The sequence below is a fragment of the Neopsephotus bourkii genome, unplaced genomic scaffold (genome assembly GCF_033783945.1).
Source record: "Neopsephotus bourkii isolate Nb327-2 ecotype Australia unplaced genomic scaffold, CSIRO-AGI_Nbou_v1 NB_532, whole genome shotgun sequence".
NCBI classification, from domain to species: domain Eukaryota; kingdom Metazoa; phylum Chordata; class Aves; order Psittaciformes; family Psittacidae; genus Neopsephotus; species Neopsephotus bourkii.
The window spans coordinates 561,572-576,031 of NW_026901033.1; the positions used below are offsets into that span (position 1 = coordinate 561,572).

Here is a 14,460-nt window from a genome sequence, read left to right on the forward strand (position 1 = left end):
TCTGACCTTTAGGGCAGCTAACTTCCAGAGGTGACAAATGAGCCCTCCTTTGCTCTTCAGCACATTTCTTTGTGCGACAAAGTGTAGTGAGCTCCTTCCCTGTACCCAATCACCTGCGACATCAGTTAAATCAGGTGAAGCTAATTATTATTATCATTGGCTCTTTTTTTGCCATTGTGGCTCGGGTGAGGGATAACACGGGAGGGACCCCTCGCGTTTCTGAACGCAAACAGAACGCGCGTTGTCATTGTTACTACGTTTAGCTTTAGGTTTGAAATCCTGGCGTCCTGCACGCACCCTGCGAACAGCTCCCGGACAGGAGCCCACGCAGCGAGCAGATGCAACGAGGGGGGTGAGGCTGCCCCGCCGCACAGCGGGCCCCGGGACACCGCCTCATCCCCCTGACAGGCAGCACCTGCGTCCCCAGCTGCAAGGGCGGTGGCGGCTCGGGCTGCCCGCGGACCTGCCTTCCCCCCCCGGGCCTTCCCCGCGGCTGAACTTCCCCCGCCCCGCTCGGCTGGACGGCAGGGGCGGGGGCACGGGGGGCCGGGCCGGCTCCGCCTCCCGGTTCCGCCTCCCGCCGCAGCTTTCAGTCCTGGAGCGCCGCTCGGCTGCCAGAAGGACGTGGCCACCTGCTCCGGTGCGGAGTCGCTCCTCGCTGCGCGCCGAGAGGGCGAGCAGCCGCCCCGCTGCCCGCGCCCGGGAAGTTACCGCTGCTCCCGCAGCCCGGGGAGAGCCGCCGCCGCCGGCTCCCGGCCTCGGAGGAGGGGAAGTCTCCGCTCCGCTGCGAGAGGCAAGAGGCTCCCGCGGGAGAGCCGCCCCGCTCCGCCGCTGCCTCCCGGTCCCGCCGCGGGCAGGCGGGATGATGGAGCCCCCCGCCGCCGCCTGCGCCTCCTGCCACCGCCGCCCGCTGCCGCCGCCCCTGCTCTGCCTCCTGCTCGCAGCCCTCTGCCTGCCGCCAGGTAAGCGCCCTTCCGCGGGGGGGGAGAGAGCGACCGCGCCGTCCCGGCCGCGCGTAACTTGGCGGAGGGGAGGCTGGGGCCGCAGGTGTTGGTGTGCGCCCGCGGTTCGCTGCTGCCGCCCGCCCGCCCGCCCTTCCCCCGCCGGAGCGCCCCGACTCTTGCCTCGGGCTCTCCGCGCGCCGTGCTCCAGGGTCCGTCCCGACCGCTGGTGCCCTCGGTATCCCGTTTCGCCCCGGCAGGGAGCGGGCTGGGGCTGGGCTCCTCTGCCCCCGCTGCCCGCCTGGGGGGAGTGCGGCTGAGGGTGGCTGGCGGGGCGGGTTTGTGCCGCCTCTCCGGAGGGCGAAGCAGGAGCTGCCCCCGTGGTGATGGGGGGCTGCGAGGCTGCGGGAGGGCTCTCGCCTCTCCGTGTGGGCAGCGCGGCGGGGTCCCGCCGGGGCGTTGCCAGCGGGCGAGCAGGGGCTGGGGGAGCGCCGTGGCTTGTTGCGGCGCCCGTTTCACTTTCGGCGTGAGCCGCGCGTCTCCGCAGCGAGCCGCCAGCAACTTCGGCCCTGCAGCCGCTGCTCCCCTCCGCGCCGTGGTACCGACGGCTGCCCGCTGCTGGGAGACCAGCGCTGGCCGGAGGCCCTGGGTGATGCCGCCGGGAGCGGGGTCCCCTCGTCCTCCCCGCTCCGTGCGCCGGGTGAGGCTGCTCCGGCGGTTCGGGCTCGTGTGGGTAACTGCTCTCTCGCCCCCCGTGCTTAAACGTGCCCTTGGGGCGTTAGGGAGGTGGGGGGGCGCAGGTAGCGCTCAGTACAATAGCCCGATTGTCTTGGGACCGTTTTGGTTACGAGGTGTTCGTAGGCTTTGTTTAGTAAATATTTGGAGTGAAAGCGGAGTCAGAGGGAGAAGCTGTGAAGTGAGGAGCAATGCGTTCCGCGCGGGGAACGGCTCATTATTCTTGTAGAAAGAGCGTCAGCCTGTGGTAACGTGTTGTACTGCTTCAAGAAACGGCTTTGCCTTTACGTGGCTGCCTTTGCAACCGGGAAGGGTTTGCAGAGTGTTGGAGTTGGTGCGTTTTCACTCCTGGCCTCTGGCTTATTATTACGTGGTCTCCGCTTAACCGTTTACACGCAGCATGTTCTCATTGGCACGGAAGATAACTACAGGTCTTTTTCACTAGATGTATTCGTTTTGTGCAAGCTCTAGTTAAGTAGAAACTAGCTACAGCAATAAAGTAAGGCTGCTGAAGCTTTCATTTCAATTAGACAAGTCAAAAAGCTCCAAACAGAACGGAGAGCAATACTGGAACCGTAAGCAGTATGACAGGCTGTTCCGCTAGGCTTTTGCTTTGGTAAATACAATCACTGTAGGACATAAAAAGGACCTGACTCGGTGGCAGAGCTTACAGACAATACTGGTTTCTGTGATGTAGGAAAAGTCTTCAGGAAAGATAGTTAATTTTATTAAATGTTAAAGCCATGTGAAACATCAAGAGAGATAAGCACCTCAGCTTCTGAGAAGCAGGAGCTGGCTCCTGTGGAGAGATTTATCTCAGTAAATGTGAATTTATCTCACTGATTGTGCTACTGTCTACATTTTCACGTTGAGGGGCACTTGAAACCATAAAGTATTAAATCTGAAGGGTTGTGTATAAAAAGGTGGGACTTGACCAGATACGATCTAAGTAGATTGGAGGTAAAACCATTTGCTTACCTCTTTCTGCTGTTTTTTGTCCTCTCAAGGAGAAGCTCAGGCTGTATAGGCAAATACATATGGGGAGAAACCAGCCTCACCTCAGCTTAGAAACTTTCCCTGTACTACTGGAAATGTCTGGAAAGCCTGATACAACATTTAAGCTTCTAGTTCTGTTTCTTCTGGGGAATATAGAGGATACTTAAATATAAAAATATATGTAAAAATTTACTCTAGACTTCACATTTCTTTCTGCTTGATATTCTGCTGGTTTGGATAGCTAATTTGCTGTTAGCTACAACAAATTCAGGATATATTGTTTTGGGTGTTTCCTTTCAGGCTTGCATATAGAAAGCAACAGATAAGGTATTAAGAGTGTATTAAAAGCTGATGTGCATCAGGTGTAGGTATCTCCAGCAGTATTCAAGCAGACTGGTGATCCCCAAGAGAAATTTGGAGTTTCTTCACAGAATAACTGGGCTAGGAATATACCCATTTAAAAAAGGAGGTGGGTCCATGTCTGCATTTGGTACTAAGAGACTAAGTTGGGTTAAATGAGAACACCAATTAAAATCTCATACTGATCTAGAGGAAGTATCCTGTATGTAAAAAGAAAGTCAACTCTTAATCAGGAACTGATCATGCTCTTTGTAGCTTCCCCCTAATTCTGATGAATTATGACTATGAAGCTCAGTCTCTCATACTATGTTTTATTACATAATTTATTACTAGAGACTTGTTATATATTGCTATATTGTGTAAGGGTAGGGAGGCAGTCATGTGTAGTCTTCTTATCCACATGAGGATAAGTTTTTTGGTGGTTTATTTTCTGGTATATATGGTGTGACATTGATCTAGGAAAGCTGGTTTTCTCTGTTAAGGTCTGAAGTTTACATGTGTTTTCTGAAACTGAAGTCAGGAAAGAGCTGAACCATGTACCTGTGTTTCAATATGCTGTGTGTCTGCAGCCCAATACACAGGTAGCAAAGGCAGACTAAATTTAAAGTCATTGGTTATAAATTGTCAGATCAGTTGCTTTGAGAAGTGCTCAATATGTTTAAAACCAGTTTTGTTTGCTTTTTCTTTGGTGTGAGTATGCTGGAAAAGTCAACATAAATTGCTTTTCTTGTACTCTGCTGGCTTTCTAGCACTTCTCATAAGGCAGAGGGCAACAACAGAAGTCATTCAGTCTCTGAAGTTTCAGCCCATTGATTTTTACTGGAGAAAATATGTCCATTAAATAAATATCTCTGTCATAAGTCATATTTAATTCCAAGATCTCTTATTTCCACTTTGCAAGCCATGTCAGAGTAACACCCTTCCTTACAGTACCATCCATTCTTCTTCCTGAAAGTAACCAACCATGCTAATGTGTAAATCCCAAGGTAAATAGTTTCAGCTGTCTTTGTAGTGGAAGTTAACCTGTTTGGCTTATTTCTGGCCAAAAGTTTTGGGGAACAGAATCTCCCTGAATATTTATGCAAGATGACACATGAAGGGGAAAAGACAGAAAATAGCATTAAGTGTTTTACGTAATCCAAACTACATCCGTGTTATCAGAATGAAACTACCTTCTCTATTTTTACAGACCTTCTACTTCTCCAGTGTGGTTTGTCGTGCTAAGCTGTAAGTGCTCACTGCAGATATCCATGATGTCGTAGCTGATTACATATGGTGCAGAAGCACCTCATATAAAAGCAAGCATTACTGTAGTGTCAATAGCTTCAGTGTGTTGGCTGGTCATACCACATCATATCACCACAGGCTTTCTGTAGAAAGGTAGCCCTTTCTGTAGGGCTGCCACAGGGACTTTCCAAAGAGTACTTTTTGACAAAGTGGTTTTGGACTGGTTGAGTGAAACAAAAGCAGATTGCTGAATAGGAAACCAGCTATGGAGGAGCCAGGCTGATCTGTACATGCTGTGAGCCTAGGAACACTTGCGAGGCTGAATGGACTAACTTTGTAGGAGCTATAATTCAGTTGGATCTAGATGGTCAATGTTCAGTTTCCCCTCTATGTGACCTGCTCTGTATGACCATAAGCATGATGGTCACAGATAAGTTGGCTCAGGTCTGGTCCACAATGTTTGTTCCACTGTGGTTTCATACATTTTTTATGTGTGTATGTTTTTTATGTTACCATGCTGATTGTGGAAACTGGTTTGTGCTGTTTTTTGTTTTCACATAATTAATAGTATAGCTTTCTGCAAACTGATACAGGGATAGAGTTTTCAGAGAAATTGCTGTATCCAAACCCCATAGTCTTCAGGCTCTCTATTCAGTGCTCCTCAAGGCTCCTCTGGGTTGGCTAGGGTATACCTTTTACCTCCGGTAACACAGTCATCTTTTCATTGGAAAATGCCTGTGAGAGAACGGAGGACCTGTTGCAATGTGCTGATTTCTCTTGAGTTCTTCTGCTTTCAAGAAAAAACAGTTATGCTTCCATGCACTGGTGCTCAAATGAGACTCTTCAAGAACTGTAAATGCTGTAGGGTGATAATTAGAATTGACTCAAGCAGAACGTGATTTTTCCAGGAAAAACGTGAACATTAACAGCTCCCCTTGATTTGCAGTTGTTGAGCATTATCTTCCCTGAAGACGAGGTTTTGACCTACACGTTCTGTATCTTAAATAAGAACAGGATGAATAGTAAAGGAGGCTGTGCATTCCTGTCTTTAATATGCTTGAAAATGAATCTCTTCTTTTAAAGAGGAGATTGCGGTACAACTGATAAGCTGACAATCCGCTACTGACAGGGATCGGATCAAGCTTTTTCCTTTTTTGTTTTGCCTTTCTTCTTCCCATTACTTTTTATGGAGGATGGCTTGGATCATAGTTGCTCCTACACCAGTGGATATTAGTTTGCTCCTCCAAAGTGGTGGCTGGCTCTTTTGAGGGATATCTGCCTAGTTCAAGATGGAATTGCCTTTCTTCTCATCCACATAGGTCTCCAGAAAGGCAAATAAATATTTACTTACTAAAACAACTGCTGAAATATTTACTTACTGAAACAACTGCTGTTTCTATTGAACTGGTACTTTTGTTGTTGATAAGAAATATGCCTCTTCTGGGAGGTAAAAACAGAGAGAAAGCAATAAAACAGTGGAGAGAGTGAGAGAGAATGCCTGCAGCTTTAGGGTATGATTTTTAGAGGTTATCAGGGGTTAGAACAGTTCTGTAATGTTTGGTTAGAAAGCATTTGAAGTGCTTTCAATAGCAATGGAAATACTAAGCTGTTCCCTTGATAAGAGCAAGAAGTGCATTTGTGATTTAATGAGTATTTCAGCAGTCAATGTATCCATATCATCTGCTTTCAATTAAATTTTACTCTGCACAGTTAACCCCTTGTTGTTTTCTGCTGTGGCAGCCCCATCTGTAGCACCTCCTGGCATCGTTAAACATGGGTATTTGTTGCAGTGACTTTGGTCCTCAGGGAAAGCACTCAAACAGGAGCTGAATTTTAAACATCAGCTCAGGTCTCATAGACAGCAGAAGTCCCCAGGGCTGGAGCCCTGGCAGGGGTAAGATGTTTTGGCATGTGTCAGAAGCTCTGTATTGTGGTGGTCCCCTTCCCTTGGCTAGTGCTCTCATAGTGTTACCTGATGGTTGCATCCCAGCTGGCTGGGCTGGAAGGCTTTGGTTTTTTAACAGAACATTGATTCTGACCACAGTTGGCATCCTTTAAACTTGAAGAGATATTGGCAGCTAATTCAATAGAGGGAGCTCCACTACCTTCCTGCTGAAGCAGTGTGTCTGATTTTCCCAGACCTCTGGCTTCAGCTTGGAAGTTGTATTAAAAGTCTTTGTTTCTTCACAGTGTTCTGTGGTGCCAGGCTTTGTTTCTGAAGGCATCTTCTTTCATCACAGGCTTCCTGTTGCATGAAGGAGAAGGAAGGGCAAATCTGAATCACATACCAGAGAAACCCAAAAAGATGACTCAATTAGAGATAGTTCCCTTTTGCAGCAAGGCATTGTGTGTGTTTTAAATGGGTCCGCTACAGAATCAGGTTTTTAAATGACCTTTCCCTGGGCTTCATCAAGAAACTCAAAAAGAATTAGAATAAAAAGAGGGTACTTCCCAGGGATGAAATTGGCCAAGTGGTGTTGCATGGTAATGGGGTTTAAGCAGGATAAGGGAATGGCTGCACTAGACAGAACTGTTGTGGCAAGGGAAAAGGATGTATTGAGTAAGACCTTTAGTTAACAAAAACGATTCTTTCAGCAAGTTCTTCAAAGGTGATAAAGGAAAACTGAAGTACATGTGCCATTCTGTAAACAGAGTCTGGATTCTGGGCTAACCTAAAAGAAAGCTTAGTTTAAGTATGTGCTGGTTTCCTTTGAACCCATTCTGTGGCTCTAATACAGAAACAGGTATGTACAGAAAGCTGGTAACAGGTGCATACTGCAAGCCAGGGCTTTACATTTTTCTTGGATCCTTTACTTGGATTACTTTACTTGATGATCTTTGTTGGATCATCAGACTGGTTTTAAAACAGTTATGAAGCCCTATTAAGGACCATCCCTCCTTAAAAGAAAAATCCTTTAAATTGGGTCACCTTCAGTAAAACATGTGATGAAGCCCTTCAGCCGGGTGAGTCCAGCACAGATGCCATTTATCATTTGATTTGCTGCAGACGTGGTGTATTCCTCACCCCCCCCAATTTAACTAGAGAAAATAACTGTAGCTACTGGATAACAGAATAGATGTAGCTTGTATACAGCTGGGCTTAAATGTGGCATTTTATATGATAGACACTTAAGATTTTGTTGTTTTATGTGAGTTTGGGGGTTTTTGGGGAGGGTGAGTGTTTTGGTTGTTTTTTGGGGTTTTTTTTAATTTGGTTTGGTTTTGTTTCTTTTGAAAGTGGAACAACCCATCTTCCAAGAACATGCTGTTGAGTGGGTTATCATGCTGCCCAGGAAGAGCTGCAAAGGCTCATGTTTCAGAAAGGCAAGGAAGTGTTGATGTGATTTGTTTCTGGGGGGGGCGTGGTAAATGTTCACGTAAAGCTCTGTAACAAGGTAGCTTACAGAGAATACCCAGTTTGGACTGGGCTTAAAAACAGATGGTTGAATGCAAGTGTGAGGCCTTAATAGTACTGTGAGATGCACCTCTTTAATGGCAGTTTCCGAATTATTTTGTTGCTGGTTATCTAGGGTATTAGCCTGGGTATTAATCCCGTCTGGTGTGGAATTTCATGTAATGTAGAAACCAGCATGCATTTAGCAAAGTGAGTTCTGTGACTCATCCAGGTAAAATCGTATTTGTTTGTTGGCTTATTCTAGTTGTTTTGGAGAACAGAGTTGAAAATGGCCTTTACCTGCAGTGCCATACGTAGAACAGACAAAGAAGGATGAAGAATGGAGTATTTAGGCAGGATTTGGGGAACTTCAGGGTAGCCCTGTAAGTTCAGTAGAGGGAAGGGTTCTGAATTAATTTCTTAATTCTTGATACTGCACTTCAGGTTGTATAACAAGCGCTTGTGTATGGAGTGTAGGGTAGGTATTATCTTAAAAGTCAGTCACTGACACAGCATTGTGGGATTTGCTTTCTCAGACTGGGGAAGTTGAATGCTTCTGACTGCCAGCAAAGGGGTGTGCTGGCAGCTAGTGATGTAAATCAAGAGAATGCTTGCATCTTACTAGCGACAGCTTGAAAACTTAGAAAGGGGATAGTTTCTCCACCTTTAATTCATGACTGAGATGTATGTCACGTTTGTTTAACATTATTCCTCAGTTCTCAGCTACTGCACAACTTACTGCTAATCCTGAGTCCTGCCTTTAGTAATGCAGAGCTTGCTGTGCAGACAGTTCTATGGTTTGAAGCAGTCACTGATACATAAACACATCATTGCTGCATAAATTCCGCTGCATAAATTTACCTTTTGCATCTTTGTTGCCAATGTAAATGGTGGGGGTTTTTGTGAAATGTTTAAAAAGTTTAGCTCTTGACATGGCTTTTGAAACAGGGCTTTGGAGGGGCAACTGTTCCACAGTTTACTTGGATGTTGCTCATCACACTACTATTGAAAGATGCAGCAGGTTCTGTCTTAGCTTTGAAGTCCTAAGTACAGCCTTTACCCTGGAGACTGAACTCCAGTTAATGTGTGGTGCCCCACAGCAGCAAATTCCTAAGTGCTTGTGTGAATCACTGATGTTGGTGTGGGGCATTTGAAAGCTTGCCTGCAGGTTTGGTAAGGGTCAGGTTCTGGTATTTCATCCAGACTCGGTTATGTCTGCAGGTCATTTCTTGTCATTGGTTATTGCTTTAAGTACCCTGCAGTGTTAAATCCAGAACTTCTGCACAGCTGCTGGGCAGTGGGGTGTATGGGACTCCAAAGCTTCTGAAACAGTGGAAAATAAGTGCCATGTTGCAGAGCTGATAACCGCGGATGTAGAAGCAGCAGGTTAACCATTATTTGGTTTAGATTCACAGAATTTATTCTGTGCATGTTAACATAGAGTATTCCTGCTTTGTTAGAAAGTCTTTGCTTATCTCAAAAGAGCTGTGAGCCCTTGGGTGTCTGCAGCCACAAGGAAGCTGCTGTAGGACCAGGGAAGGCAGACTTCATGGTCTGCTCTATCAAAATATTGCTATAATATTGATATTGCTAAAATATTGGTATTACTAATATAAAAATATTGGCTGATATGGGCCAGAAGAGATGTAACATGTCTGCCGGAGAGCCAAAGTGGGGATAGGAGCTGCAGAAATAGGAGTTGTGTTTTCCCAGAGGTCTTGCTGTGGGAGTGGGAATGTCACTGGGTGCTGAGGCTCTGAAGAGCCTGCTGGCTGTCATTGTCACGCAGACTGGAACTTGGAGCAGTGCTGCAGCCACTGTGGTAGCATGGCTTGGTGACAGCAGCTTTGGAATCACTCTTGACCAGCATACAGTTTCAGAGCCAGAGGTCAGAAACTCTTTGTAATGGTGGGCACCTATGCTGTCTCTGGCAGCTGTTTCCATTCCACTACATAAAAAGGGAAGGAAAGGGTCTGTATTCCTCCAAGCACAACAAGTTCCCTCTGAACTGCTGCAGAGAGTTACCCGCTTAGTTTAGGGGTGCCTCATTTTTTCTCGTGCTCTTAATGGTGTGCAAAGCACTCTGCGGGTCACTTCTTAATTGTTACGTGCCTCTGCAAGTGCAGCAGTGATGAGGAAGGAGGGGCTTCAGCATAATCAGTATGCTCGCCATCTTTGCCTCTCTTTCCATTGCATCAGTGGCACAGGGCATAGGGGAGTGAATAACTCAGTGTGTTCCTGTAATGAATGCTGAATGAGCAAGTGTGACCAGCCAGAAGAAAAAGGCAGGCTATTATGAGGCGTGATAGCCACAACTGGAGAGGAGGAGGGACAGCTTAATCGGTTTTATCTGGAGTTCATAGTCTGGTTTTATTCGATGTGGGAGTAGTTTTGAAAACTGAAGTTGTTATTTCAGCCCAAAAGCATCTTAATTTTTCTGGTCAGAAGTGATTTTAAACTGTTTGTTGAAGTGAGTTGTTGTTACAGTTGTATATATGGTTGTTCCCGAGGGCAGAGTGTAGAAGCTTCACGTTTGGAAGTTTAGAGGAAGTATATATAAAAGCCTAGCCCTCTTGGCATGGTGGGGTGCCTTGCATTAGGTGTACATCCTAATTCACAAGAAGTATCATCAGTAGTTTGCCTTTTCTTGTTTTTCAGCTGATTGCTAGTCTCCCTTCAAGGTGTTGTTACCTGTGAGCAGTGATGATTGAGAAGCTGCTCGTGTAAGTGCGGAAGAGCAGGGTGCTCAGCGTGCTGGGGACTGTGACTCCTAGTGAGGAGGCTGTGTTTGTACAAAGGAATAACTGTTTTGGACATGCTGTACAGCACAGACTTTTCTCATAAGCAGAGAAGGAGGTTGGTGGTGCATAGTCTGCATGTTCTGGGACAATGTGGTAAGCTCTGTGTAAAGCTTGAGGGACCATGTTAATATGAAATAGTAATAGAAACTTTAAGTGGAGTATTGCAATGAAAATCTTTTATTTTCTTGCTAAAACTTTCTATAAAGTCTGGATGGGGGTTTTAGTTGGATTTTTAGTACTGTTTTTGTCGTTCTGGGATTTTTCTTTAAAAGTGGACCATTATTCTATCCGCAGGAAAGGAGGGGAAGGATAGGTACCAGTTAAACCAAAAGTTTATCCAGGCTTGCATTAATTCCAGATGTGAGGTTAAGACTGAAATCTTCCATCTGCTAATAAAATGCTCAGCTCATCAGTTTCCATTATACTCAGTGGCAATTTAAGGGGAGAAAAACCCTGTAAAGTGCCTTTGGTTCCATCTGCTAAGGGAAGACTGAGGACTGGGTATGGCTTGAGGGTTGGGTGTATTTGGAGTGTGTGTGTTTTCTGTTTTGTGTGCTTGGGGTTTTTTATTCTGGTTTTTGTTTGGTGGTTGTTTTAATATAATTTAATGAAAGATGAGAGTGATAATTGTCTCTGGAGTAAGTGGCACTGTAAGCCAGGCTTCTCAAACAGTGATGTTTGCAGAGAGAAGGAAACTGTTGTGAACTGGGACTGAAAGAGGCATGGGAGAGCCACTTTTCACTTGGACAAGTCAGCACTCCTGGACTGTTAAGCCAGGGTGAAAGTACCACAGCATGCTTTTCATTTAAGATGAGTTGAGTGGTCAAAATCTGGTACTCTAGTGGGGAAAAAATGATCAAACTTTTATGTTTCTTATGACATACTGCATTTGCTTGAGCTACACTTCAGGCATAGTCAACACTTGGTAATGCTTTAGTTGCAACTGCAAGGCTAGGATGTTTTATATGGTCTGCTTCTGCAATGGATGCACTTTTTTTGATGGTGGTTGCTATTGCCAACGTGCTGTTTGTGAGTCTGCAATGCTTAACCTTGTACAAGTTATATCTGCAGCTGTACCAGTATGTTACAGAGCTCTCCCTGTGTCAGCATAGCCAAGCTGTGTGGGAACTGCCAGGTGATATGATCCTGAGCAACGCACATCCCAGGTCAGAGAGCTGAGGGAGGTCCAGGAGCAGCAATCCCTTTGAGATGCTGTTTCTTCCCTGTGTTACAGGAAAGGACTGGACTGAGGGTTTATGGGCTCCTGAGGCAGTCAGCAGCTACTGCTGCAGCTGAGGAACATCAGTGCATTCATGAGTTAGCCCTGGGACTGAACCCTCCTGTGTGCTTTAACTCTGCCTTGTAGGTGCTGTGTTCTGTATATTGCCAGGTGTGATCTCTGCTACAGGTGGTACATGCAGGGGGAGGTTTGAAGCTTTATGAAGTGACTTGGTGTGAGGATTCACAGTGAAAAAGCTTCTGCTTTTCTGTTGTTTTATTTGGAGAGGAGTCTGAACTCGTCTTTCCAAGATCATTGGAAAGGGGAAAAGACACAGGAATGGAATGCTAATATTCTTACCCACTGGTTTTTATTACCATCTGGTGTTTAAGGAAAAAAGTGTAAGATCTTCAGTTTAAAGAAAACAAAATAACCTAATAAAGGCATTTTTTATTTGTAAACTGCACTTGAACATCAGAAGATATTTGGAAACATTTCCGGCTGAGTAATAGAAAATACCTTTTTTGCTAGCATTGTTTGGTAAACTGCACTGTGTCGTTGACTAGTAATATGTCTGATCTGTAGGTTTTGCAGTGAAGGTGTTTGAGGTCAGAACCATTAAGGAAAGAAAGCTAAGAGTATTTAGAGTTGCAAGAGCAGCACTTTGGGTCTTTGACAAGGGTGCATAAAGGAAGATGGATTGGTTTTATACTTCAAAGTTCATTTTTCTCCCATTGCTCTCTAAGCACATGTTTTTGACTGGAGCACACATGAACTAGCTGAAAGAGAAGCTTGCTGTCAGTAACTGACAGTAGGGCTAAAGACATGGGTCAGCATCTCTGCAGGGAGTGGCATACACAAACAAGGCAAATAGCTTACTTTCAGCACCTTAAACCAGGTATATCCCTAAAGCCTGTGCAAGGAAATAATAGGGCAAAAAAAAAAACCCACCTTATCTAGGTGTTCCTGCTCCGGCAGGGGATTGGACTAGATGATCTTTTGAGGTCCCTTCCAATCTCTAACTTACTGTGATACTGTGAAAATCATGGAAAGGAGTCATTGCAGTGGAGCCTGGGGAGGGTGGGATGTCATTGGGGAAGGCCTTTAGAAGGATGCTGCCTGCACAGGAGGGGTGGCCCTTTTGATGGCCAGGAGGAGCTTGCCCATCTCATGGGTGTGCTTCCAGAGGACAGTTGGCTGAGCCTGAGGGGACCCCAGCTCATCCCGTCCAGTGCTGCTGAAGAGGCAGTGGAAGCGGTGCTGGGGGTTGGGGAGCAGGAGGAGGGAAGCCAAGGGCCTTGGCCGCAGCTGTGTGGTGCCAGTGTGCGCTGCCTCCTTCATGGTGTGGCCGTCGGGCCTGTGGAGGCCTACATCTGGATGAAGGAGGTGAGTCACTGCATAGAAATGGCAGCCGGACTTCTGCTTGCAAGTGAAACAAGTTGGTCCAGAGAACAGAAAGCTCTCTGGAAAACGTTGGGATTAACCCTTGATAGGAGTTTTCTGTGGGAGAGGAGTAGAAGGAGGTAGAAAAGAAAGCGGAGAACACAGGAAAAACCCAGTTTCAAGATAGACTGTGCTGCCATTTCCCTGCCTGTGTCACCACAGGCTGTCCTGAGTTTGGCAGTTGCTCTGCCTCCTCCCTTCCCTTCCCTTTCACCTGCTGTGATTAACAGGCCATCCCCTTTGGTCAAGGCAGTGTTCTGCCTTGCCACTGTGCTCAGCTCTTGATGTTCCTTCTCGTCAGCCATACGACTCGCTGTTATTTCCTGCCTTGGGAAGGGGGCTGCTTCCCCACAGGGATTTCTCAAAGCTGAAGTGCTCCTGCCATGGGTTTCCATAGCCTGTACTTGTCAGGCGACTGCCTGGACCGGTGCAGCCCTTCTGGACAACCTCCCCTCTGCACTCTTGGGTTAGTATCGGTAACATGGAAAGCTGCTCCCGCCATCTTTATTTTCTGAGGCGGAGGAGGTGAAAACCCTGAATGTGTTCTTCCAGCCCTTGCAAGAGGCTTGGTGTATGAAATCATGTGTCAGGGAGAGGATAGTGTATGCTGAGCATAATGGCTGGGTGATGGAAATGTCTGGCTCTGTCCTGTGAAGCCATTAGCTGTGCTCTGGAGTGCTGCGGAGTACCTTAGGCTGTGGTCATTTAAGATGGTCAGGGAAGCCTGCTCTCTGGAGAAAACAGCCCATATTCTGACATTTGCTTGGAATTAGTAAACCCACATTATAAGGTTGGCTGTTGAATGTGATCACTGTAATACATGCGGCTCTGTGACCCACTGCTGCTGAATTTGCAGCTGTCAACCATTTTCTAGTGTGAGCCTTTTCATGCTGTGTCAGTGGCCGAAGTGGAGAGCACCAGACTGTGGTAGCTGACAGACAATCTAAGCCTGCAATGGCAATTGTGCCAAGTCACAGAATCCAGAAATTAAGCTAATGTAATGGTTTTAGGCCATGATCCAGCATGTGTTTTAAAACCCAGCTTTGTAATGGTTCAAGTATTTAAATACATTCTTAAAGACCTAACTCTTAAGCTAGAAGTAGGGTCCCTGCAGAGGGGGCCCAAGAGGACATGGTAAGCCATAAGTGATGCTGTAGAGGCTGTCCAGGTCCTCATTACTGTCTGTGAGTTGTAGCATCTTTCTGCTCCTTCCAGAGGATGTCTGGCTAGCACAGCTTGCAGAGAAACATTACAGGTAGGGGGTTGATCTAGTTCAGTTGTCCTCAGTATGATGCAAGGTCACCTCTCAGCTGACTTTTTAAGCCTCTGTTTTTAAATTGGTTT

At 46.5% G+C, this 14,460-nt stretch overlaps 1 protein-coding gene across 2 annotated transcripts in view; it reads left to right on the forward strand.

The window, feature by feature from the left end:
* The first annotated feature begins 574 nt into the window (after positions 1 to 574).
* ALCAM (activated leukocyte cell adhesion molecule) overlaps positions 575 to 14,460 on the forward strand; it is a 120,917-nt gene continuing 107,031 nt past the window's right edge. The window contains exon 1 of one of the 2 annotated variants that reach the window (XM_061350561.1): positions 575 to 962. In XM_061350561.1, coding sequence (XP_061206545.1) covers positions 863 to 962 — 100 coding nt within the window. In that variant the 5' untranslated portion in view covers positions 575 to 862. The remainder of the gene's footprint in view (positions 963 to 14,460) is intronic. The other variant, XM_061350562.1, reaches the window with a different exon arrangement.